Source organism: Artemia franciscana, unplaced genomic scaffold (assembly GCF_032884065.1).
Source record: "Artemia franciscana unplaced genomic scaffold, ASM3288406v1 PGA_scaffold_74, whole genome shotgun sequence".
NCBI lineage: Eukaryota > Metazoa > Arthropoda > Branchiopoda > Anostraca > Artemiidae > Artemia > Artemia franciscana.
Genome location: NW_027062709.1, coordinates 1,884,995 through 1,912,415, shown reverse-complemented (window position 1 = coordinate 1,912,415; position 27,421 = coordinate 1,884,995). Strand labels below are relative to the sequence as shown.

The 27,421-nt window shown below is 33.6% G+C and overlaps 1 protein-coding gene across 3 annotated transcripts in view; it reads left to right on the top strand.

Moving 5' to 3' along the window:
• Positions 1 to 27,421, top strand: part of LOC136042185 (uncharacterized) — a 440,431-nt gene that overhangs the window by 298,609 nt on the left and 114,401 nt on the right. For all 3 annotated transcript variants that reach the window (XM_065727116.1, XM_065727115.1, XM_065727117.1), the window contains 2 exons: positions 249 to 413; positions 18,396 to 18,549. In XM_065727116.1, coding sequence (XP_065583188.1) covers positions 249 to 413; positions 18,396 to 18,549 — 319 coding nt within the window. The remainder of the gene's footprint in view (positions 1 to 248; positions 414 to 18,395; positions 18,550 to 27,421) is intronic.

Sequence of the window (27,421 nt, the reverse complement as noted above, 5' to 3'; positions counted from 1 at the left end):
TCCACGGGATTCTTTTTGGGGTGGGGGTGGTTTTTTGTAGGGGTGTATTTTCCAGGGGAAGGGGTACTTTTGGGGGGATCAAAAGCCTAGCTCTCCCCGTCCTCCAAATATGACACCTATATACCGCTAAAAACGGAAAGGATCGACTTGTTATCCTTCATAACTTAAGTGCTACCCAACACGGGTATGTAGCCAAAGTGTTGTAAATATGCTTACCAAAAAGTAAAAATTTTATTTTCATTTTTCAGCTGCAAGACTAGCTATTGAAGCTATAAATAATGACGGAAACATATTGACAAACTATAAGTTAGTTCTTCATACTGCTGACGGAAGATGCACCCCTGACATAGTCATGAAGTCGTTCATTGAGTATACAAGAATGAAGAGTTTCAACAGACTTGCAGGGATCCTTGGTAAGTCTTTCTATTTGGGATTTTTTTTATACATATATTCCTAACATCTCACAGACATTATCACCTATTCGTTCTCTCGTCTATTACTTTTTTTGTCTTTTTGTGAAGACAATTGATTTCTATAAAGACAGAGAGATTACGAACAGCTATAAAAGAACGGATAAAGTTTTGAAGATAAAGATTTTCAGAAACAATTTCTGAAAATGTAAAAGTTCATATGCAATTTGGACTTGAATTTAAGATCATTCGATGAGACAGTGGACTATTCCTCGCATTAGGAGTAAGTTTGAAACAAGTAAAATATTGAAGACATCCACATGTTTCGCTCAGAATCAAAAGCTCTAATTTCCAGGAATGTCTTTACGCGAGAATAGAAGACAAGCTCAATCTGAACAAAAAATTAAAGATAAAAACAAGTTTTTTAAATTGCAAGTAAGGGGTGACAGAAAAACTTGACGCGAACAGATATTACTTGGTATATGAAAGTGGTTCTACCCTACGCAATGGCCCGCTCTTTACGCTAAAGTTTGACTCATTGTCACAATTCTACTTTTTAAAACAATAAAACAAACTTTAGCGTAAAGAGCGAGGCGTCGCGGAGGGGAGAACCTCTTTCATATACGGAATAATTTCTGTTCGCTTTAAGTTTTGATGTCGCTTCTTACTTGCAGTTCAAAAAACCTTTTTTTTATTTAATTTCTGAACGTTTTTAAATTAATATATTTTTTTGATTTTCGCTCACCGCACATGAATAATTAAAACGAAATTTGCATATTTTTTTTAGCTAAATGGCTTTCTCTCAGTCTTGATCGGACGATTTTGATAAAAAAGGGGTGGGGGAGGAGGCCTAGTTGCCCTCCGATTTTCGGTTACTTAAAAATGCAACTAGATATTTTCTTATTTTTTGCACGAACGTTTTTCTTAGTAATAAACATCACTAGAAGTTCGTCACGAATTAACTTACGTGACGAACTTCTATTATTGTGTATTTTTATTACGCATATGAGGAGGTTTTCTCCCTCGTCAACACCTCGCTCTTTACACTATAGCTTGAATTGCATCCCAAATGCTTAAGAATGACCCCTGAATCACAAAGTCCGTAGAATAAATAGTTGAAATTACTAAAAATACTTTAGCGTAAAGAGCAAGGTATTTCGGAGGAGACGAACTCCCTTATACACGTAATAATTTATGTTCGTTTTAAGTTATAATGCTACTCATTACTTCCAGGTGAAAAAAGATATAATTTATTTTCTCAGTGTTTTTTTTTAATAATGCTAGAAAATCCTGCGCCCTTTTCATGGAAATTTTCTTCCCTCATGATGAATTCCTCCATGGAAAGATACTCCCACATAACCCCCTCCCCCCGACTCCCCCACCCAAACGTTAAAAAGTCCCCCTCAAAACGTCTGTACACTTCATAATAACCATTACTATATGTAAACGATGGTCAAATTTTGTAACTTGCAGCCCCTCCCTCGGGGATTGTGGGGGATTAAGTTGTCCTCAAACACATAGTCATTAGGCTTTTGACTAAGCTGAATAGAATGGCAATCTCAAAATTTTGACCCGGTGACTTTTGGGAAAATGTACTTGGGAGGGCGCCTAGGTGCTCTCTGATTTTTGATCACTTGATAACAGCACTAGAACCTTCAATTTCCTTTAGAATGAGCCCTCTCACGACATTTTAGGACCACTGGATCGATACGATCACCCCTGGGAAAAAACAACAACAAATAAGCACTCATCCGTAATCTGTCTCCTGGCAAAAAAATACAAAATTCCATTTTTTTTTGTACATAGGGGCTTAAAACTTCTACAGTAGAGTTTTCTCATACGCTGAATATGATGGTGTGATTGTCGTTGACTTTTATGGGTTGTTTCCCCTATTTTCAAAAATAATGCAAATTTTCTCAGGCTCGTAACTTTCTATGGGTTAGAGTGAGCTTGATGAAACTTATATATTCAAAATCAGCATTAAAATGCGATTCTTTTTATGTATCTATTGGTATCAAAATCCCATTTTTTAGAGTTTCGGTTACTATTGAGCTGGGTCACTCCTCACTACAGTTCGTTACCGCAAACTGTTTGAAAAAATGTAAACTTGGAAACTACATGAGCCAAATAAGATAGAATACAACGGCTTAAACAAGTTAAGGAAACTTGTTCGATAATCTTGGATCTTAATCTACAGCTTTCAAAGAATTTTATATAGGACCCATTAGCTAACCTTTTTCTGTTATTTGGTTATATATTTCTTTTTTAATTCGCTCGATGGTGAAAGGAAATTATACTTTTAAAGGTACAATGCGACGCCAAATAGTTTTAGTCTATGGATTGTTAGGCAATAGAAACTTTGAACTGCCCTGAAAAGAAACTTTTCTTAAGAATAAGATTTTACCAGGAGTTCATCATTTAATTCAAATAGTTTTCCACTATGCTGACCACATTTTGAATGACCAACAGTATCGAGTAACGTAACTTTGTCAAAATCCTGGGGGGGGGGAGCAAATTTGCGTTAATTTTCCCAAATCAACTGAAAATGACAGTGAAAACTATAAAATAAGCCATTTTGGCATCATAAAGGTACTATTATCAATATAAAAGTACTATATAGTTCTATAAAGGTAAATAAGTACTAAAAAACCGATCTGTTTCTGTTGATTATTCAGGTTTATCTTAGTTTGGACAAGATTTTGGAAAAAAACTAGATTTCAGCTGGAAGGGGGGAAGGGGATAAACATAGGTCTGGGAGGGGCAGTTGGCCTCATGTACCATAGGAAGTGACGCCCCTGACAATACCCAAACATATTATTGGGATTACCTGTGATCGTTTGACCGAGCTGTGTTGTCTTGTGCAATTGTGCTATGATAATATTGGCAATGACAGTCCTTCTTTTTGTTTTCTAGTTACTTTTTATGTTTGTCATACTGCAAAAACATGCGCCTGAAAATTAAACTGATGAATTTGACTGTAATTGATGTGAAGGTCAATTGTCACTGACAATTTTGTCACTGACAGTCCTCCTTTTTATTTTCTAATCACTATTTGTGTTTGTCATACTGCATAAAACTGTAACTGAAGGTTAAATTCATGGGTTTGATTGCAATTGATGTGGATGTCAATTGTCACAGACAGTTTAGTCAATGACAGTTCTTCTTTTTGTTTTCTAATCGCTTTTTATGTTTGTCATACTGTATAAAAATGCACCTGAGAGTTAAATTTGTCTGCTTGAGTGTGATTGCCCTGAATGTCAATTGTAATTTACAATTTTTGTCAATGATAAATTGCTGTTTTTGTTTTAAAATCTCTCTTTATGTTGTATATACTGAGTACAAATGTGCCCGAAAGTTAAATGGGGTATGGTTGAATGTGATTGGGTTCAATTCTGGTGTTTATCGACAGTTTTGTCCATGACAACCCCTTTTTTGGATTTTGATTCTCTTTAGCATGTGACTTGCTGTATACAAATTTTCCGGAAAGTCAAGTTGGTGTGTTTGATTGGTATGGATGTCAATTGTCATGGTCACGAATACAATTGAATTAATATGAAAAGAAATCCTTCATTCGTTAGAAATCTATCTGGGAGATCTAAAGGATCTGCATTTTTGACTTGCAATGCTCTTCCTTCCATACTGATGTCCCTTAATTATTATACTACTCCTGTGGCTGAAAACCCAAATTTTGTAGATTTCTGAAAAAACACTGTTTTTGGGCTTATGATTAATAATCTTTCTTCTTTTCGTATAAAAAAGGGTTTGAGGTATTATTTTTTGCATTTTGCTTTCTTCAAATATAACTATTGGGAATATATTTTGTATGTTTTGTAGTGTAGACATAGAGTTATCTGCTTTTAGTCTAAAGATAGCTGCACAGACCATATAGCTGCACAGATCTTATAGGCAAATTTCCAGTTTTGTCTGTTTCTTGGTGGTAAACATCCTCAGTCTAAAATTTTTTATTATTAAAATAACAGACTGTATTTTAAATGAAAAGGCTTGAAAAAGAGAATATAATATAATGGCTTCCTTCGGGCTTTGATTAAAATGAGATTAAATAAACAGGGAAATGTTTCCAAGGGAACATTACGTCTAGTTGGTAGCGCAGTCACAGTGTATTATCCGGTTTTACACCCAATGGAATAGCTAAAAAAATATTAGTGGGTAATCCAATACAGTGACCATTTAATGAGCTTTTGGTGACTGAAGTTTTTCCTTTTAAAATTGTTTTAAAATTTGCTTTTAAAGTGTTTGAAAAATGTGTTTGAAAGCTACTAAAATTAATAAGGTTTTAAAAGATATAAACCTGACCTAACCTAATCCTAACCTAACCTGAGTCATTGCCTTTTACCCTGATTTGCCTTCGAAAATAAAACAAAAGTAAAATAAAAATGTCTAACTTTGCTTACTCGAAAAATTCGTTTTTTTTTTTTTAAAGCCGGTCTTGCTTAAATCTTATAATAAATTAAAAATAAAAAAATTAAATTAAAAAAAATTAAAAAAATTTAATAAATTAATAAATTAAAATAAATTAAATAAATTAAAAAAAAATAAAAAAAATAAATTAAAAATTAATAATAAATTAAACGAAACTTTCAAAGAAAGCAATGGCCTCGCAACAACTTTTGTTTGCGTTCCTACTCTGCCATAACGCATATCAAATATTTAAGTATCCCTTTATAAAACTAGTTCACTTTCGCGAGGGGTGGGGGAGGGGGTGGGGAAATGGCCAGCCTTTAACGTATTATTCTTTTTGCTTGTCCTGAAAAATGAGTTTAAATAGGAATTATATATATCAAGTATGTTTGCTTACTGTAAAATATATGCACAAAGAGGACAACTTTTTAAATGAGTAAATTTTTAAACAAATCACACTGTTCCTTAAGCGTATGTCAGGAAGGCATCTGCACCAAATGTTAACGATAGGGGTTGCATTTTGTTGGTTTAAGCCTTATTTAAATGGTAGACGCATTTCTGTTGGTCCACTTTTCCGCTCACCCTCAGAAGTGAATTTTGGTGTCCCCCAGGTATCAGTTTTAAGATTTGTGCTCTTTCTAGCTTATGCAGATGATTTCTTATGCGCTAAGAAAGTAGGTACCTTTAATAAACCATTCCATGCTCATAATAGTTGTAACAGTTTGCTTTATTCAGAGGCCCTTAGCTGATAGGAGTATCCTGAACAATTATGGAAGAAATGAATCAGAGCTTTGTTAAAATCTATTAAATTTGTTTGAGAAAATACTTCTGTGCTTCGATGCTAATTATCTTACGCTAATTTTTTTAAAGTCAATTTATTTAATTTGTCTTGCGATTTCGAGATTCTCAGGTTATCCACCCAGTTGCCTTAAATCCATCATTCAATTTGGACTGTTAGCTATTAAAATCAGTATGTTGAGTGATATTTTCCTTTTTTACAGATGATTTTTACAGATTTTTAAAGATGATAATCTTTATAATTTTCTTTTTTTTCTGTTTTTCTTTTTCTTTTCATTTTTCTCTTTGAATTAAGCTTCAAAGAATTCGTGTGTTTTACCCCTCCTTTGAAGCCAAAGATTTTTTGGGGATTAGCACCATATATTTATTGTATGCCTTATTCATTATGAATATTTGCTATCAAGGAAATGTAATTTAAAGTCAAATACGTCCGTCTATCTAAAACCAGAGCCTTTTCTGTGAATTATTAAGGACCTTTTATTATATAAACTCTTTCCTGAAAGCCCTTGGTTTATAAAATGTTTCTTTTCCTGCGGCGTTTTTCTCCAACAACAAGGAACTAAACCTAATTACGCTTGGAATTCCATTAATAAAGTTCTAAGGTCTCTCTGCCGTTTTCTGACTGGAAATTACACTCCAGTCATTATGCTTATGGCTTTAATAGATTATAGCATTAACAGTCGTACGGCTACTGGCATGTATAGGGAGTTTCCGAAAAACACAGTAGGCTTTGAGTAAACGCTGGTGGTGTTACCTTAAAAAAGCATGTTAAAATTGAGTCTTCTGAAACTGTCTGGACTTAGCTCCCTTTTTGTCCTGAATTAATTAAAAAATTAGCACAAAGTATTGTATTTTATGAGATATAACAAACAAATAATTTTTCACTCTAAACTAGTACTTTTTCTGTAGGTATCCTGCATTTCCAATGTGGTTGCTTAAATCTCTCAATTATATCCCCCCCCCCTATTACCGATAAATATCACAGGAATCATTCACCGGAAGGGTTGATAATTTGCAGTATAAAGATGTCTAAGCCCCCTGAGGCCAACACAGGGTACGAACAAGTTTTCATAGGGACTAATATAAAGCAAACTCTTAAAAAAACAACTCTAAAAAAAAGACAATTAAATATAGTTTGGGTACCTTCTTTAAAGCATTATATATTCCAAAATCTGCAATTTTCGTTAGGTTTATTTTTATGGTTACTTAAAAAAAGAAAAAAAACGCCAAAGAACTAAGGCAAAACGCTACTTCGTAAACCTCTTTAATGTGAGGTCATTGAAAGCTTCATAAAATTTTCACTTGATTGCCCAGGTTGTTCCCAGCGAATAGCAGATACGCTATTTTGATAACCTGCCAACACTGTGTTTGGCTATTTTCTCCGCTACTTAACGGTTAATAGATTCTAAGCCTCGAAGGGGCTTATGGTGGAAAAATATTTAAGCAGATTGGAAACAAAAAAAAATTATCTCGAAATTGGAGATGGACGATAAAGTATATTTGCTTACTGTTAAATATACGCGAAGCGAAGATAACTTTACAAAGGAATAATTTCCTTTAAATGTCTTTCCAAAGATTTTTTTTATATTAGCCTTGTCTAGAAATCCTCTAGTTCGTAAAATGTTTCATTTCCTGCTGTATTATTCTGTGTAAGCATGGAACTAAATCTAATTACACATGGAATTTCATAACTGGAGACATTAAGTCTCTATGCCATTTCTCGAAGTAAAGTTACAGTGAAATGTAATTCGTGACCTTGAAAATTGATTGTCGAAAATAAGGTCAAACTTCTCTTGGAACTCAATGAATTGAAAGGAAAATGTTTTATTTCAAGAGACGCAACACATATTTTTTTTTGAAAAATTTAGCCGAGACTTGGTACCTTAAAATTATTTCAAAATGATATTCGAAGTTAATCCAGTCAATAAATTTAACGGCATTTTCGTTACATTTACCGTTTAAGTTTACTTCGAAGAAATAGTGCCAGAAAAACAAGAATAAATGCTGTTTCTTAAACATCTTTGATGCGAGTTTATTGATAAATTAATGCAGATGCAGTCCTTTTATTTTTTCTTAAATAGTTTAAGGCCTGCCAGCACGATCTGGGTAGTATAACCAATGTTGCCAGATATTAGCACCATTTGGGCACTTTTAGACTTTCCTTTAAAAATGTTGGTTTTTAGTGACACATTAATGCTGAATCTAAGACGCAGTCGCATCATTGGGATGGGGTTTCACCAAAGAATATGATGCACGTCATTCTTGATGAAGATTGTTAAATATGCGAAATGCTGCTACTATTACTAACATCTACTTAGCTATGCTATTTAGCACCAATCTCCTGAGAAAAATACACTATTCCAATATTTTAATCTTATTTCACAGGCCCATCCTCTTATTCATTCCAACTTTTTTTTTTCAGCTGTGAAAAACACCCTGTGCCTATTCTTCTTTTTACACCTTCAATACGTCCACTATCTTTGCTAACATTGCTACTCATATACGTGAAGCTGTTCAATTCACCTGCTACCGTATTGATTTACCTGCTACCTAACATTAGCTATTTACCCACATTTATTCCTAGTCCAAGTGACTCGGCCTGTTTAGCATTAATTTTCAAACCTATTCTTGCACCCCGAACTTTCAATACCTCCAAAATTTCACCTATTTTGCTAACATTTTATCTAGAAAACTATGGTAATTTGCATAATCGAAATCTAGATGAGTTTTTCCTTTTCATTTGATATGTTTTCCTACAGCATTTGCCTTGCTGCATGTACTGTAAAAAAATGTTTGAGATTCAACTAAAATTGTTTGTAATGTTTATCAACAACAAGATTAGAACTTCAACAGCTGAAGCTGATATTGGAATTCCATGATCATTATTGAATACTGAATTTGTTGAGAAGCAAAAATGTTGGATTCCCATATCCAAAATCGAATTGTCAACTTGTTGAACAACAAACTAGTCGGATGTTCTCACATACTATTGAATTTTCAATTTGCTGACAAAACAGCGTGTTGGATTTTAAGATCCTTATTGGATTTCCATCTGGTTTGTTAGATTTTCAGTTCTTTCATTGGATTTTCCTTACTAAAGTTGTTCAATTTTCTAGGCCTGCTGCTGGATTTTCAGTTACTTTCACTGAGTTTCCTATGCTAGTGTTGTATAATTTCCTCGGTTTATAATCTAACTTCTAGTCCTAGAGATTCAATCTCCCTTTCTAATCTTTAAAATAAACAATAAAGACCAGATAAATAATCATTTATTTGCAAAAACATCAATTATATTTCAGAAAAATGTGATATCTTCAATTTCTCAGGTCTCTCGGGCTAACAGCCGACATCTTTGTAAAAAAAATGTACGTCAGGAAAAGCTGGTTTTCCTTCCATGTGGAAAATGAACAGGAAAAGAAGATGCAATCAAACTAGGGCAAAAAAAAAGATGGAAGACATTCCCTCTTTTTCCTTTTTTATTTTATTTTTAAGAGACTAAGGAGAGACAGGATTCAATAATTATAATAAAAATCCAGTCTTCTCTGGACATCTTTGATCTGCTAATCCGATAGTTCCAGTTCAGATTAAATAAAAAAAGTTCTTTCAACTGAAAGTAAGGAGCAATATTAAAACTCAAAACGAACAGAAGTAATTCCGTATAGAAAGGGTCTCTCTCCTCCTCAATACCTTGCTCTTCACGGTAAGGTTTCTAGCACCTTTAAAAATTCCTATCAAAGAGTTCGTGGTAACGAACTGTAGTAAGGAGCGACCCGGCTCAATAGTAACCGAAACTCTAAACAACGGAATTTTGATACCAATAGTTACATCAAAAGAATCGCATGTTAATGCTGATTTTAAAAATATAAGTTTCTTCAAGTTTATTCTTACCCATCAAAAGTTAAGAGCCTAAGAAAATTTACCTTATTTTAGAATATAGGGAGAAACACCCCTTAAAATTCATAGAATCTTAACAAAAATCAAACCATCAGATTCAGCATTTCAGAGATCCCTACTGTAGAAGTTTCAAGCTCCTATCGACAAAAATGTGGAATTGTGTATTTTTTTGCCAGAAGACAGATCACGGATGCGAGTTTTTTTTTTTCAGGGGTAATTGTATCGATCCAGTGGTCCTAGAATGTTGCGAGACAGCTAACTCCAACGAAAATTAAAAGTTCTAGTGCCCTTTTAGTGACCAACAAATTGGAGGGCACCTAGGCCCCCTCCCACGCTCATTTTTCCCAAAGTCACCGGATGAGATAGTCATTTTATTAAGCATAGTCAAAATCTAATAATTATGTCCTTAGGGACGACTTACTCTCCCACAGTCCTCGCGGGAGGGGCTTCAAGTTACAAACAGTGACCAGTATTTACATGTAATAATGGTTATTGGGAAGTGTACAGAGTACAGACGTTGTCAGGGGGATTTTTTGGTTGGGGGGAGTTTTTAGGGGAGGGGGCTATGTGGAGGGAACTATCCATGGAGGAATTTGTCATGGAGGAAGAGAATTTCTATGAAGGGGGCGCAGGATTTTACAGCATTTAAAAAGCAAAATAATGAAAAAATAAATATGAAAGAAGTTTTTTCAACTGAAAGTAAGGAGCAGCATTCAAACCAAAACGAACAAAAATTATTACGCATATGAGGGGTTCACCTCCTCATAATAGCTCGCTCTTTACGTTAAAGAATTTTTAGTAATTCCAACTATTTATTCTACGGTCTTTCTGATTCAGGGGTCATTCTTAAGGAATTGGGACAAGATTTAAGCTTTAATGTAAAGAGCGAGGTATTGACGAATGGGCGAACCCCCTCATATACGTAATAAAAAAATACGAATATAGAAGTTCGTTACGTAAGTTAATTTGTAAGTTACATATATTTTTACTGCTAAAAACGCTCGTAAAAAATTAAACGTTCTAGTTGCCTTTATAACTAACCAAAGAATTGGAGGGTAACTAGACCTCCTCCCCCACTCCTGTTTTTTTTTTCAAAATCGTCCGGTCAAAACCATGAGAAAGCCACTTAGCCAAAAAAATAAATTAATATCCAAATTTTGTTTTAATTATTCATGTGTGGAGAGCCAAAATCAAAGCACGCATTAATTCAAAAACGTTCAGAAATTAAATAAAAAAAATAAGGTTTTTTAAAACGTACAACGAACAGAAATTACTCCATATATGAAAGGGGCTGTTCCCTCCTCAGTGCCCCGGTCTTTAAGCTAAAGTTTTTTACTGTTTTGAAAATTACGGTTGAAAGAAAGAGTCAAAGTTTAGCTTAAAGAGTGGGGCGTTGAGGAGGGAACAGCCTCTTTCATATACGGAGTAAATTCTGTTCGTTTTAAGTTTTAATGTCGCTCCTTTCTTTCAGCTAAAAAAAAACTTTTTTTTTTATTTAATTTACTAATTAAAAGACCCTGTGTTTCACGAGTCTTTCTTAGAAAATTGGGACAAGAAATAAAAACTTTTTTCACAAGGAAAACCATCCTTGGAAACCCGCCTCCGGAAGATGTCTGAGGCTTCCCAATAACAGGTAGGCATACTATACGTAAACAATGGACAAATTCTATAACTTTAAGAAGTATCTCCAGGAGCTGGGGGTGTCATTTTATCTCAGAATTTTGATCGGGCGATTTTGGGGGAAACGGGCAGGGAAGGGGGGCTAGCTGCCCACCAGTTTTTTTGTTACTTAAAAAGGGTAATAGAACTTTGAATTTTCGTTCAAGTAAGTCCTCTTCCAATGTTCTAGAATCATCTGTTCAATAAGATCACCCCTAGGAAAAAAAGGAATAAACGCGCATTTGTGGTCTTTCTTCTAACAAAAAATGCAAAATTCCACATTTTTGCAAATAGGAGCTTGAAACCTTTACAGTAGAAATCTCTGATACATAGAATCTGATGGTGTGATAAGATCTTATAACTTTTAAGGGGCGTTTCCCCCTTTTTTCAGAAAAAGGCAAATATTCTCAGGCTTGTAGCTTTTGACGGGTAAGACTAAACTTAGTGAAACTTATATGTTTTAAATTAACACAAAAACTGATTCTTTTGATATTTTTGATAAAAATTTCGTTTTTTAAAGTTTTGGTTATTATTGAGCCATGCCGCTCCCTACTTACGGCTCGTTGTCATAAACTGTTTGATAAATCCAGAAATGTTGAAACGGCTATAGTAAGGAAGATGTTTGCCTTACCCTTACTATTATAATCTTAATAAAACCTTTATTTATTAGTTCTATGGCTTTAAGATGAAACAGAAATAAATAAATGAAACCCTTGTGATGTGGAATACAAAATTCCAAATTTTTGCAAATAGGAGCTTGAAACCTTTACAGTAGAAATCTCTGATACATAGAATCTGATGGTTTGATAAGATCTTATAACTTTTAAGGGGCGTTTCCCCCTTTTTTCAGAAGAAGGCAAATATTCTCAGGCTTGTAGCTTTTGACGAGTAAGACTAACCTTAATGAAACTTATATGTTTTAAATGAACATAAAAACTGATTCTTTTGATATTTTTATTGGTATACAAATTTCGTTTTTTAGAGTTTTGGTTATTATTGAGCTATGCCGCTCCCTACTTACGGCTCGTTATCATGAACTGTTTGATAAATCCAGAAATGTTGAAACGGCTATAGTAAGGAAGATGTTTGCCTTACCCTTACTATTATAATCTTAAAAAAACCTTTATTTATTAGTTCTATGGCTTTAAGATGAAACAGAAAAGAATAAATGAAACCCTTGTGATGTATTACGAAATTTGAATAGAAACAAAAGGCCATAGATTTGGATAAGACGGATTAAACCTAGTTTAATCTAAACCTCCTCTCCCCATGGCCGTCTTCTATATTCGTCCAAATACTTGCAGAAAATTAAAAATACTTTGATATAAACAACACTTTTTGAGGGATTTGTTATATCTCCCCACCAAATCAATGACCCGTCAGCCCTCCTCATGAAAAACTGATAGGAAAGTATGCATAACAGTGCATAATTTTGTCTGATGTCAAATGAATAAACTTGATCAAACAAAGCTTGAAGTTTAGAAAAGTTAGAAAATTGAAGTTTCAAAAGTGTTCAAAATTGCATTTTAGTGCCAAAAAAATGCAATTGCATTCGCAGGTTTTCACAATCTTTCTGACTACTTATTCATCTACTTTCTTTTGAAAACTTCTTCGACTACAGCTTCTTTGAGCTTCTGAAACAATTTTGGTAAAACGCGTAGATGTAAAACATAGACCAAAGATAGGCCAAGACCAAGATAGACCAAGATGAAATGAGACAAATGAAGTGACATCGTTTTTATACAATTCTAATAAGGGCTTATGCCAGATTTGCCTCTCACTCAATTAGACTATCTGTCTTGGCTTTTTCTGTTTCTACGTTTCTGTTGACGTAAAGTTGAGCAAATTTAAGCCCCGCAATTGCGTAATTTTTTACATTACACTGCGGGTAATTTTCTTTTGACCGTAAGCTCCATTGCAATCCGTCAGATGGCCGGTCTGAAGTAGGGAAAACATAAGCCAAATTCTTTGTCTGAAAGGCTCTTAGGGCCTACTGTGTATTTGGCGCTTTACTAATTCGAATTGAATTACAAATATTTTTTTTTGTAATTATTAAAACATTGAAAATAAAATGAAAATTAAAGTGAAACCAGGCCAAGATTTACCGATCGGTCCAGTAAGCCCTGTGGCTCTCACTATCTCCAAGTTTTGGGAAATTCTCCAAAAAACTTGCAAAAAAAGGAGCGGATTGAATTGTCAAAGGTCTAATCCGTCCCAGAGTTAAATAAAATCCTGAGCTGGTGAGCTTTCAACAATTAATATCATTAAATTTGAAATATTCAGTTTAATTTTATTAGTTCTTGGCAAAGCTGTTAATTTATTTTGGAATTAAAATTATTTTGAAATATGGAATTTTGAAAATCTGAAAGTTTGGCAATCGAAAATGAACAGAAATTAATTAAAAACTTTCCGAACAAGAACTTCTTTAAAGAAAAGTAAAGGCCACATTAAACTTATGATTAGAAGAAATAGAAACAGTAGCTCAAACTCATAACGAACAAAAATTACTACTAAAGAATAAATTAAAGCTAAAATGAATAGAAACAAAACAACACAACGAGACAAGAACACAAACAAGAGTTTGGATACTGCCCCCTTCCATAAATGTAAAGTCTAAAGTCTATTGCGTCATTGGCGCTTCGCTTAGAAGGAATTGTATTGCAAATGTTTTCTTTTCCAGTTTTGACAGCACTGAAAATGAAAATAAAATTAAAGTGAAATAAAATTTTTAACTGATGATCTTTTAAAAATTAATATCATAACGTATCAAATATTCATTTTAATTTTATTAATTATTTCCGATAAAAGTCTAAAGCCTACTGCGTCTTTGGCGCTTGACTTAAAACGAGTTGTATTACAAATATTTTCGTTACTAGTTATTACAGCACTGAAAATGAAAATGAAAATTGAAATGAAATAATATCTTGAACTGATGATTTTTCAACAATTTTATTGTTATGTATCAAATATGCATTTTAATTTTATTAGTTCTTTCCGAGACTGTTCAAGACAAATATAGCTTCACAATAAGCAAGAGTTTAGATACTGCCCCCTTCCCTTTAATACAGATTCGGAGTTATTTCAACAGTTTTTTAAGAATATTTTCAGAGGCAAAATAAGCTAATTACAAAGAAATTAAAAGAAATGTTGTGAAAAATCACAAGAGTCTTGAGACTTTGGGTGGGTTACGAATCCAAAAATTCTCCCCCTTTCTTCTATTTCTACGTGACTGGTAACTACCAACTGAATAATTTCAGTTACTTGGAATCAGCTTAAAAATGGAATCTTTTTATGCATGTATTGTTTTCAAAATTCAAATATTTAAACTGACCGTTGACGGAGGTAGCTCTTAGCGTGCTGTGCATTACTATGAATGTTTTCTTTCGGCAGGAGGATGTGCTTTACTAATGCAAAATCTGCTTTTGATCTACTTTAGATCTATTTTTATCTACAAAATCAAACTAACGTTGTTCGGTTTTTCAGTTGATGGTTTACCATAAGATTGAATATTGACGGCATTGTGTTGTATTATAGTATGGATTATTACATTATTAGTAGGAATAGTACGAGTAGTAGTAGTAGCAGTAGTGGGAGTAGTAGTAGTAGTAGTAGTAGTAGTAGGAGTAGTAGCAGTAAAAGTAGTAGTAGTAGTAGTAGTAGTAGTAGTAGTAGTAGTAGTAGTAGCAGTAGTAGTAGCAGTAGCAGTAGTAGTAGCAGAACGATGTGCTTTACTAATACAGGTATCTGCCTTTGATCTACTTTTGATTTTCAGCAATTAATCTGAGAACACTTTTTTCAATATTAATTGTTATTTAAACAGATAGGCAAAATAAGCTTTTAGAAGGAAATACAAAAAAACTTAAAATATTAAGGATTTGGCTGGAGTACGAGCTCGAAAACTCTTCCCCTTCTGCTGTGTTCATTTGATTCGTGACTATGTTTGTAATTAAATAAAAAAAACAAGTTTATTGAAATGAAAGTAAGGAGCGACATTAAAACTTAAAACGAACAGAAATTACTCCTTATATGAAAGGGGTTTTTCCTCCTCGACGCCCCGCTCCTTGCGCTAAAGTTTTTTATTGTTTTAAAAAGTAGAGTTGCGAGAAAGAATCAAACTTTAGCGCAAGGAGCGGGGCGTCGAGGAGGAAAAACCCCTTTCATATAAGGAGTAATTTCTGTTCGTTTTAAGTTTTAATGTCGCTCCTTACTTTCATTTCAAAAAACTTGTTTTTTTTATTTAATTTCTGAAAGTTTTTGAATTAATGCATGTCTGATTTTGGCTCTCCGTACATAAATTATTAAAATGAAATTTGCATATTAATTCTTTTTTTGGCTAAATGGCTTTCTCTTAGTTTTGATCAGACGATTTTGAGAAATAAGGGGTGGGGAAGGAGGCCTAGTTGTCCTCCAATTTTTCGGTTACTTAAAAAGGCAACTAGATCTTTTAATTTTTAACGAACGTTTTTATTAGTAAAAAAATACGCAACTTAAGAATTAACTTACGTAACAAACTTTTATATTCTTATATTTTTGATTATATGTAAAATCTTAAGCCAAAAATTGATATCAAGAGGTTTTTCTGCAAATAAATTAACTTGGCAATTTAAAAAATTTAGTTTTCATTATAACGAACTTTTAAATAAATATCAAAAGAATTATCTAGAAATACTTAAAGAAATTTTTAACTAATTTCGGAGGTTCGAGAAATGTTGTCACAGCGCCATTTATTTTGAATTGTGTTTCTAATTGAGCAGATTTTTTAAAAAATTAGCCACATGGTAAAGATGAATTCTATAATTGTTTAGTTCATTCAGGTTTTTTGCAATGTGTTAATATTTGTGATTTGGTAAAATTTATAATATTTAGTTTACCTATTGTTGCTAAAGAGAGGGATATATTAACAAGATAAGCTTGTTTTGGTTTTACTTGGTTGTTTTACATTTGCTGTTTTTTTTTTTCATAGGCATGTATTTTGGGGGTGATACCTGACGCGGGGATGCCATGGATATTCTGTGGTAGCCACAACACTGTGCTGGGTAGAGAATTTAGAGTGGCGAAACCCTATATAGGCCAGTGTATTCTCCTGATGAGCCCTTATGTTGGGTGTTGCCTCTGAATTATTTGTCTATATTATTTTTTCTATTGTTCGGTAAATGACGACTTATACTTATTGACGACATGACTGCCTGTCCATGGATTATTCTTTATGGTTGATTGTGTGTGGCTATGCTGTTTGACCTATGTGATTGTATGGATGAGTAGGGTTAAGGCCTCATTCAAGTGCTGGTCTATATTAATCACTAATTTAGGAAAACAGTCTTCCTTTTCTCCTTCTGTCTCTTTTTTTTTTTTTTTTTTTTTTTTTTTTTTGTGTTTGTGCTGTAGCATTGGTGATTTCTCTTTTCATGATATATGAGGGGGTTGGTCCCCTCGTTAATACCTCGCTCTTCACACTAAATCTTGTTTTGTCCCAATTCTTTAAGAATGACCCCTGAATCAGAAAGGCCGTAGAATAAATAGTTGAAATTACTTAAAAAATTTTTAGCATAAAGAGTGAAGTATTTATCTCCTCCTAAATACCTCGCTCTTTATGCTAAAGTATTTTTAAAACTCCTCATATGCGTAATAATCTCTGTTCGTTTTAAGTTTTGATGCTTCTCGTTACTTTCAATTGAAAAAACTTTTTCATGTTTATATTTTCATTGTTTGTTTTTTTATAGTAATGCTAGAAAGTCCTGCGCCCTTTTGATTGAATTTCTCTTCCCCCATGAAATATTCCTCCAAGAAAAGATCCTCCAATATAGCCCCCTCCCCTGAACCCCACACCCAAACCAAAAAAATCCCCCTGATAACGTCGGTACACTTCCCAGTAACCATTACTGTATGTAAACATTGGCCAAAGTTTGTAACTTGCAGCCCCTCTCCCAGGGACTGTGGGGGGTACGTCATCCCCAAAGACATAGTTATTATGGTTTTAGACTATGCGGAACAAAATGGCTATCTCAAAATTTTGATCCGTTGACTTTCGTAAAAAATGAGCGTGGGAGGGGGCCTAGGTGCCCTCCAATTTTTTTGGTCACTTAAAAAGGGCACTAGAACTTTTCATTTCCGTTAGAATGAGCCCTCTTGCGACATTCTAGGACCACTTGGTCGATACGATGACCCCTGGGGAAAAAAAAACAAAAAAACAAATAAACACGCACCCGTGATTTGTCTTCTGGCAAAAAATACGAAATTCCACATTTTTGTAGATTGGACCTTGAAATTTTTTCTTTAGGGTTCTCTGATACGCTGAATCCGATGGTGCGATTTTCTTTAAGATCCTATGACTTTTAGGGGGTGTTACCCCCTATTTTCTAAAATAAGGTAAATTTTCTCAGGCTCGTAACTTCTGATGACAAAGACTAAATTTGATGAAACTTATATATTTAAAATCAGCATAAAAATCTGGTTCTTTTGATATATCTTTTAGCATTGAAATTCCGTTTTTTAGAGTTTCGTTTACTATTGAGCCGGGTCGCTCCTTACTACAGTTCGTTACCACGAACTGTTTGATCAGCGTAAAAATTATATTCGTTTACTACGTGTTTTATTTTCTTTTATTACATGGGTTTATGAAGAAAGATATATTTTCAAAATTACGATTTTCAAACCTACGGTTACTCTCTCTCTTATGGAGGATAGTCCTTTTCTTACTCTTTATTGCCATTAACACTTTCTTTCAACAGAAGGCTGTTCTTACTTATCCAGGTAGCTACTTTACACTAACTGAGGTCAATAACAAACATTAAGATGTCTATTTATAGTTGTTCAAGGGGTGGTTTACCCTGAGATCATATGCAGAGGGTATGAGTTTATAGTCTAGTGTTGAGGATTATGATGAAACTTTAAGATAAGAGATTTATTCTAGTAGTTAATATAAGAATATAATTTGTCAAATATATATTATTGCTTTAGCATTAATTAATTTTGTTTTAATATTAATTTTAATATTAACATTTAAAGATTAATTTAACGATTAATTTTGAATGATTTAATTATTGTTTTATGTTATTCTATATTAATAATATTATATCTGTTATTTTATATTATTCTATGTTAATTAATTCACTTATTTTAATTATCAATTCTATTAATTTAATATTAACATTAATTTAATTAAGGTCCTGATTATTATTAATTTGTTTTTGTTTTAATAAAGTATTAATTTTGTTGTAGGTCCTGCCTGCTCCAATACTGTTGAACCTATTGCTGGCGTCGCCAAACACTTTCGTACCGTTGTTATTAGCTATAGTGCCGAGGGATCGTTCTTTTCAGATCGCGATAAGTATCCATACTTCTTTCGGACCATCGGGGAAAACAGACAGTACAAGTAATTATTTTATATTCCTATAATCCTAATTGATATGTCTAACATTAGGACAGAAATGGCATGCCTGATTTGGCATGACGTTCAGGGTGTACTTAGAACGCACAGTAAGAACGTACAATACAGTTTTTTATTGCTGTTTTCTATTCAAACTTTTCCTAAGGAAACTTATAAACAAAAACAATTCGCCACTCAACATTTTCAACTCAAACATTTTCGCCACTGCAAGGATTTGGCTGATAAAACAGTTTTGTTTCAGTAATTTCTTCAGAAGGTTGGACGTCAGCTTAGAAAAATATGTCCTGACCTCAGAAGAAACGGAGGAAATTATTGGTAAATCTAAACATATTGCATAATTTTTATATAGCAAGAATTATCTTCGTGTTATTCCGTGCTATTTTTATTTGTGATTTGACAACTATTTTAAAATTTTAATTGTGTTTCTCAAACCTGATGTTGCATTTCAACCAAATCTTGCTCACCTCAATATCGCTTCTAAGCTCGCGCAACCTGATCCGTCTGGGAAGTTCTGAAAAATAGCTGACGAATCATATGAAAAACTTCAGATTGACCTTTATCATTGAGCAAGTTACTGTTATTTTTTTTTTTTTAATAACTATTTACACGGTATTTACACTCTGTACGTAAATATGCACGATTTACACTCTCTACGTGTCGGCAATTGGTACCCCTGGCCAATAAAAAAAGATTGAATGATAAAAATTTGTTAATTTTACAGTACTTGTTTTTTGTCATTCGCCTTTCAAAAGAACGCAAAGGGTACTATTAACGCTAAATGACCTAAAATCAGCTCGTAGATGAGTTCAAATTTAAGACGAGCAGAAAGTACTATGATGGAATGAATATAAAAAGGAAAAAAACCAGTAACGAAAAAAGTAACGAATTTAAATTATTAAAAGTATATCAGATGTTTTAAATTGCTTATATCAAAATATTGTTTTTTTTTCGCTAAAAACTTGGTTAGTATTAAACACAATTAGTATTAAACACATTAGCTCAATGCTCAAGCTCAATGAGTATAAGCTTAAAAAAAAGCATCTTTGTGCTGCAATTAGTTGTTATCGTTCTTAGTTGTTAATTAGTTGTTATCGCAATTAGTTGTTAATAATAACTAGTATTATTTATAACACTCCTGAAAATTGATCTCAAGTTAATAAAAACAGCAAATGACATATTACACCTTATTGAAGATGGGGGATGGGTGATAAGTTTGAAGTCTCCGTCTTATCTGTGGTAATTTGTAATCATTTCAATTTTATTCATATTTCTGGTGTAACTAAACTGATTGCATTAAAGATTAACATTTGATGGCTCCAAAAATTCAAGTTTGCTTTTAAGTTGCTATAATTTTGAAAAGATTAATCTAATTGGAATAAAAAATTGCTAAAGCTAGTTAGGTAATAACTTATTAGAATGACAATGGTGGTTGTCAGTTTATTTTTAAAATTTATTTATAAAGACAATGGTGGTTGTCAATTTATACAATATTTTGTTTTTCTTGAGGTTCTTGAGGTTTATTTAAGTTTATTTATAAAGACAATGGTGGTTGTCAGTTTATACAATATTTTGTTTTTCTTGAGGTTCTTGAGGTTTATTTAAGTTTATTTATAAAGACAATGGTGGTTGTCAATTTATACAATATTTTGTTTTTCTTGAGGTTCTTGAGGTTTATTTAAGTTTATTTATAAAGACAATGGTGGTTGTCAGTTTATATTGTAGCAATATTTTGTTTTTCTTGAGGTTCGAATGGTCGTTTAGCTTTTTTCTTTTTTATTTTACAATAAATTAAAGTTAAGCATGCGCCTGACCGCATATCTTTTTTAACATCAACCTTAAAACTTTGTTAAAAGAAACTTCATGTTTTTCATTTAATATCCTTTCATGTTCTTTAATTTTTTAAGGTTTAATTTAACTTATTAATTAAATTGAATTAACTAACTAATGACATTTAGTTACGATATTGTGAATAGCATTTGTATTTGTAACATTATTTAGAGGCATATTTATTGCAACAATATCCCTGCGCTTTATCATTCAAGAAAACAAACAAGCCTCTTTAACTGAAATCTAAGAGCCACATTAAAACTTAAGACCAACAGATATTATTCCGTGTGTGAGAGGGGTGCTTCCTCCTCAATACCCTGGTCTTCATGCAAGTTTTTTTACTACTGTTAAAATCACTTGTAATTTTAATAAAATGACCCTTGTGTTTTAGGAAGCCTTCTTAATGAATTCGGAAAAACAGTCAAATTTTCGAGTAAAGAGTGAGCTATTAAGGAAAAGGTAGACTCCCTCATATATGGAACAATTTCAGTTCGTTTTAAAATTCAATGCTATTCCTCACTTTCAGTTCAAAAACTTGCCTGTTTGAATTTAATTTCTGAGCGTTTTTCAAATAATACTGGAGAAATCCACTTCCACCTCTATGGGAAGTCCCCCCCCCTACGAAAAGCTCCTCCGTGGAAATTTACCATCGCTTAAAATCCTCCTGCATCGGGAAATACCCTCCCAGACAGTTTTTTAATCACTCAAAAACCCTCCCCAAAAAGTTTCTTACGGATGATTCAACCAGAAAAATTCTCCTTAGCATACTTTCATTAAAAACAAATTTATGCTTTAATTTAATTTCTGATCATTTTATAAATCATCCAGTTTTCCCCTCCTTGAATAATTTTTCCAGGAATGCAGAAACGTTTCCCGAGGAAAATTCCCCACATAGATTTTTCTTTTCGAAAAATCCCCCCCCCAGAGAAAAATGAAAATTGAGTCACCAAATGGAAAGTGAGACAAGTAAAAATAATTTTGTAATGATAAGTAGGGTTCAAAAGAATTGATATTTATTTTGGATTTTAATTGACTTTTTTATTCTCTACAGTAGGGTTATCTGATGTGCTGAACCTGATGTTGCGATATTCATTAAGATTCCTTGACTTAATTAGGGATGTAATCCCTTTTTTGAAAATCAGGCATACTTACTTGGGCTCGCAGCTTTTGACGAGAAACATTACAATCAATCTATCTTATATATTTAGAATCAACATAAAAAGCCTAATTCTATTGATGTATCCATTGTTATCAAAATTTTGTTGTTAGAGTTTTGGTTACTATTAGGCCGAGTCGCTCCTTATTTTTAGTTTGTTACCACAAACTGTTTGATATCCATCAGCTCGATCAATTGTATTGTTGTTTTCTTTACCACCTCATCCCCTAATATCTCTTCCAATCAACAAAAAAGGATTTCTTTATATTTTCCTTCTCTAAAGGAAAATAGAAAGTTCTTAGAATCTGATCGGATTCTTTGTTAAATGCTAATTTTAGGATTGTAAGTTAGAAAGTCCTCTAAATTCAATAGCCTAGTCTAAGTAATTGTAAATAAAATGAGGTTTTTTTTTTTATACAAGTACCATCTGGAAAAATATATTACCTGAAATTTGTTTGTTCTGTTCCTTGATTTATACTTTTTGAATTTACATGACTTCTCATACACTTGGCTATGAGACGCCCAAGAGGAGGGTGAAATATCCACTATATTTTTGGTAGAGGCAAATGTAGAATACCCAATACAGGCAATAAATCAGATGCCAGTGGCAAGGTGTGGTTCTTGTATAAAATCTTGTGGTAAGGCTGTGTGAGCTTCAAAATAAACAAAAGAAGATTTGCTAAAAGTTTTTCAGAGAAATAGCATACAGATTGTTTTGGCTACCCGACTGACTGACCATATCTCAAACAATAAGCTGTACGAAAAAAGTAGGCCAGTCCCGCTTTCTGGGGCTGTAATGAGAGAAAGGTTGAGATGACTAGGATACATTCTGCAGAAGGTTGACAGATTGATGAAGATCGTCCTTATCGTGTAGCCATCTATGGCCAAATGAAAAGCATGTGGCCTCCGAATGGGGTGGGAACCTCTTAGGAAAGTTTAAAAAGAGAGGCTCTAGATTGGGATGGAGGAGTAGCTCGCGTAGCTGTGTTGGCCAATGGTGGCTTGGTGCTGTAATGACTTGTTCGTAGTAGTAGTAGTAGTAATATAGGCAAAATTACAACATCTATTTTCCAGAAAAAAACACTTCCCTCCCTCCTCTGTCTGTATGTTTGGACAAGACGTAATAAATTCACAAAGTTTACCCCGTGCGGAACAAAGCAGGAGTGCAAATTAGCAATAAAGGAAACGGCAAATGATTAGTAAAATGTAAAACAAAGTTTACGTAAAACGTAAAAAAGTAAAGAACGCAAAAAAAAAATGTATTTTTAGAACTCTACCATAAACAGTGCTTTAATCAAAACTCCCAAATCAGGGTAACCTGGGGGGGGGTATAAAACAAAGTTTGATACGTTACGACGCATGCTTTTAAGTTTTAGAGCACACTAGATCTCAGAATTCATGATCCAATGAGAGTTCCTGAACATTCTAGGAGCATCTGTTGTCTGTAGCGAGTCTGGGAAAACCAACATGTATTAACGTTAATATAAATAAATATTAGGATTCGAAGCCTCCACGTTAACAGTTACAGTCTTTGGACTAGTTTTGGTCCATGCTTCTTAAGAGGTGAACTGTATAGTGTTTTCAAAAAGTTTTCTTTTTTCTGTAAGTTAAAGAAAAATCTTTGTGGAATACTGAGCCTTCGGAAATATAAAAGGTGAAAGTACATTGCAATGCTGTAGCCCTACCTGTTTGATGGAATTGTTTTAGCCTGAGTTTCTCATTAGCTCCCGTTAATGGAGTTAAATTAGCATAAACAAAACATTGAAATAATTTTATTTAAATTCCAATTATTTTTAGGTGACGTAATTACCATTGATTGCTTCAGAATCGTACCCCTTCAAAATTTTTTTGATAAGATTTACTTTTCTTGTGCCAAAGAAGTAAGCGGGAGAAAAATTGCAGGGTTATATTACAGGAGAGTATCCCCTCTAAATACCCAATCTTGCAAGAAATTTCTGGCAGTGCCATCTCTGATTGACAGTATTCATTTCATGATTATGAAACCACAGCTGGTGGGAGCAGAGGTGCCAGTTAGGGGGACAGCAGGAATGAGAGATTATCCCTAGATGTTGGAAAAATGCTATTTTGGATTTTTACAAAAATGAAGAGAATGAAAAATGCCCCCCTGGATTTTTAAAGACGTATTTTTTCTTTCTTCATTAAAAAAAATAATAAAGAAACCATTGCCACCATTCCTAATTTTTTTTTAATTGGTGCTACTGGGTGGGGAACACACTCCCTTCTCTGTAAGTAACCCCCCTGTAACTTTGTCCTTTTAATTTTCTCTTAGTCGTTGAATGATAATCCAATGAGGAGTCATCTATCGCTTAAATAATAAACATTTCTTTCCATTGCCTTATTCCTAAGTTAACCAGGATTAGTAAGGCTATTAGAATAAGACGGCTTCTGGAACTTCCCAAGAGGAAAGTTTCTAGTGTTCTGTAGGGATTCTCAATTTGGGCAAAGGTCATACTGGAAACTTTATACGCAAACATCGTCTGAGCACTAGGAGTGGGTGACAAACTCGGAACTTGGAACAAGCGATGTACTTCAAAACAATAGAAGAGTTTTGCATGATAAATATAAATGTGTCTACTGGTCTGTATTCTAGCTGTTGAATAAATAAGTTAACTACTGACGCTAGGCTGCGTCTGGATAAAAGGTTTTGTGTAATCCAAAAGATTGCAGCGAAGTGGTTTTTAATATAAAAAACGTATTTGAACGTTTCCAGGACTTATGTCATTATTTTGCCAGTAAATAGTATTGAGTTGTTACTGATTTAGTAACAATTTTGGGTCTCATAAACTGGTCGGGCAAGGTATTCAAAATTACAACTGTGACAATTTTTAGTCAATTAAGTACCTTAATAGGAGTGTAAAATATAAAATAAAAGAAAAACCGTCCGAAAAACTTGAAAGGCAGCTGCCCCCCCTTTCCAGGCCACACCACTGATAATGTTCGTCTATCGCAAAGACAAGATAATTTTTCTGTGTTTGAATACTTCTAGCAAGGCCATCTTTTGTTTCCAGAGCTTTGTTTGTTTGTAGCGTTTGTTGAAGAAAAAGAGACTGTTGAAGAACATGTCCAGCAACTACTTCAGTAAAAGCAAAGACTTATCAATGGTATCCTCTTCCTCTGTCTCAAAGAAAAGGGACTTCACCGGTATTTAAGTATTAGCAGAATATATAGTTTTTTGTAGGGCTTTGTTTGTTTGTAGTGTTTGTCAAACAGTTCGTGGTAACGAACTGTAGTAAGGAGCGACCCGGCTCAATAGTAACCAAAATTTTAAAAAACGGAATTTTGATACCAATACCTACATCAAAAGAATCGCATTTTAATGCTGATTTTAAATATATAAGTTTCATCAAGTTTAGTCTTACCCATCAAAAGTTACGAGCCTGAGAAAATTTGCGTTATTTAAAAAAATAGGGGGAAACGCCCCCTAGAAGTCATAGAATCTTGACGAAAATCACACCGTCAGATTCAGCGTATCAGAGAACCCTACTGTAGAAGTTTCAAGCTCCTATCTACAAAAATGTGGAATTTTGTATTTTTTGCCAGAAGGCAGATCACGGATGCGTGTTTAGGCTATTTGTTTTTTGTTTTTTTGTTTGTTTTTTTTCCCCAGGGGTGGTCGTATCGACCCAGTTGTTCTAGAATGTTGCAAGAGTGCTCATTCTAACGGAAATGAAAAGTTCTAGTGCCCTTTTTAAGTGACCAAAAAAATTAAAGGACACCTAGGCCCCCTCCCACGCTAATTATTTTACCAAAGTCAAGGGATCAAAATTCTGAGATAGCCATTTTATTCAGCGTAGTCGAAAAACCTTATAACTATGTCTTTTGGGACGACTTACTCCCCCACAGTCCCCGTGGGAGGGGCAACAAGTTACAAACTTTGACCAGTGCTTACATATAGTAATGGTTATTGGGAAGTGTACAGGCGTTTTCAGGAGGATTTTTTTGGTTGGGGGAGGGGTTGAGAAGAGGGGGATATGCTGGGGGAACTTTCCATCGATAATTTGTCATGGGGGAAGAAAATCTCCATGAAGGGAGCGCAGGATTTACTAGCATTATTTACAAAAAAACAATGAAAAAATAAATATGAAAAAGTTCTTTCAGCTGGAAGTAAGGAGCAGCATTAAAACTTAAAACAAACAGAAATTATTACCCATTTGAGGGGCTCACCTCCTCCTAATACCTCGGTCTTTTTACGCTAAAGTATTTTTAGTAATTTCAACTATTTATTCTACGGCTTTTGTGATTCTGGGGTCATTCTTAATGAATTGGGACAAAATTTAAGCTTTAGTGTAAAGAGCGAGGATCTGACAAGGGGGCAAACCCCCTCATATATGTAATAAAAATATGAGAATACAAAAGTTCTTTTGTAAGTAAGCGTAAGCTAATTTATAAGTTGCGTAAATCTTTTACTAATAAAAATATTCGTAATAAATTAAAAATTCTAGTTGCCTTTTTAATTAACCAAAAAATCGGAGGGCAACTAGGCTTCCTCCCCCTCTCTTTTTTCTCAAAATCATTCGATCAAAATTATGAGAAAGCCATTTAGCCAAAAAAAAAAAATGCAAATTTTGTTTTAATTTTTCCTCTGCGGAGAGCCAAAATCAAAACATGCATTGATTCAAAAACGTTCAGAAATTAAATGAAAAAAACAAGTTTTTTTAACTGAAAGTAAGGAGCGACATTAAAACTTAAAACGACCAGAAATTACTTCGTATATGAAAGAGGCTGCTTCCTCATCAACGCCCTGCTCTTTATGCTAAAGTTTTTTACTGTTTTAAAAAGAAGAATTGAGAGAAAGAGTCAAACTTTAGCGTAAAGAGCGAGGCGTTGATGAGGAAGCAGCCTCTTTCATATACGAAGTAATTTCTGGTCGTTTTAATTTTTAATGTCGCTCCTTACTTTCAGTTAAAAAAAACTTGTTTTTTTTTATTTAATTGAAAAAAGACTCGAACGTTTCCAGTAATTACGCCGTTATTTTGGTAGTAAATGCATGTTTTCGCCACTGTTAGTCTATTTTTCTACTTTACAAAACTGATGCTTTTCTTGCATTTGAATATTTGTCGATTTTTATTTTATTTTTGTTTTTGTTTTTTGTAGAGTAGGGCTACAGAGAACATAAATGAATTTTAAGTCGTCTTAGTTTTGACACTACGGCCTGATTGGCTTAGAGCTGATATTTGACGAGATCAGGATTTCTTTCAGTGGTCAGATTTCATGGTCGAACGGATAACTAGCCCTTGATTCTTGGGAATATTTTTGATCTGCGCCTTTATTATTGGTGCTAGAGTGGGGGGTGAGTAAGATTACTGCTCCAATTACAGCAATATTTTTCTCTGTAGCATAATATATTATATTCATATGACTGCTGCCACAAAGGTGAAAAAGGTGAGAATAATTTCTGAGAACACACTGGCTAATCTTAACAAAACAAAAAATCACAAAGAAGAGAGAAACGAGGATAATAGCAGCTAATGAAAAACAGCAGGAAAAAAATATGCAAATATTTCAGTTGAGACCTCCGTTCAACCGTTCTCAGTAAAAAATCGTACATTAAAAATTCAATTCACCTTGTTGAAAAATTAATAGACCTTTCAATAAAAAAAGATACGATTTTGGTCAGTTCCGATGCTATTTGTGTTTATACATCTGTTAATATTAAGAAAATCTGAACTTGCTCTTAAAGGAAAATAGAAGATAATATGGACCACACGGAGTACGAAACACTAGATATAGAAACTATTATGCGCATCGTCCATCTCTTCAATAGTTTTTCCTTATGTTTCTGATACAATAACCAATTTTTCAACCAAATTTTGGGTCTACCAATGGGTACTAACCGTTCACCGTTCTTCATAT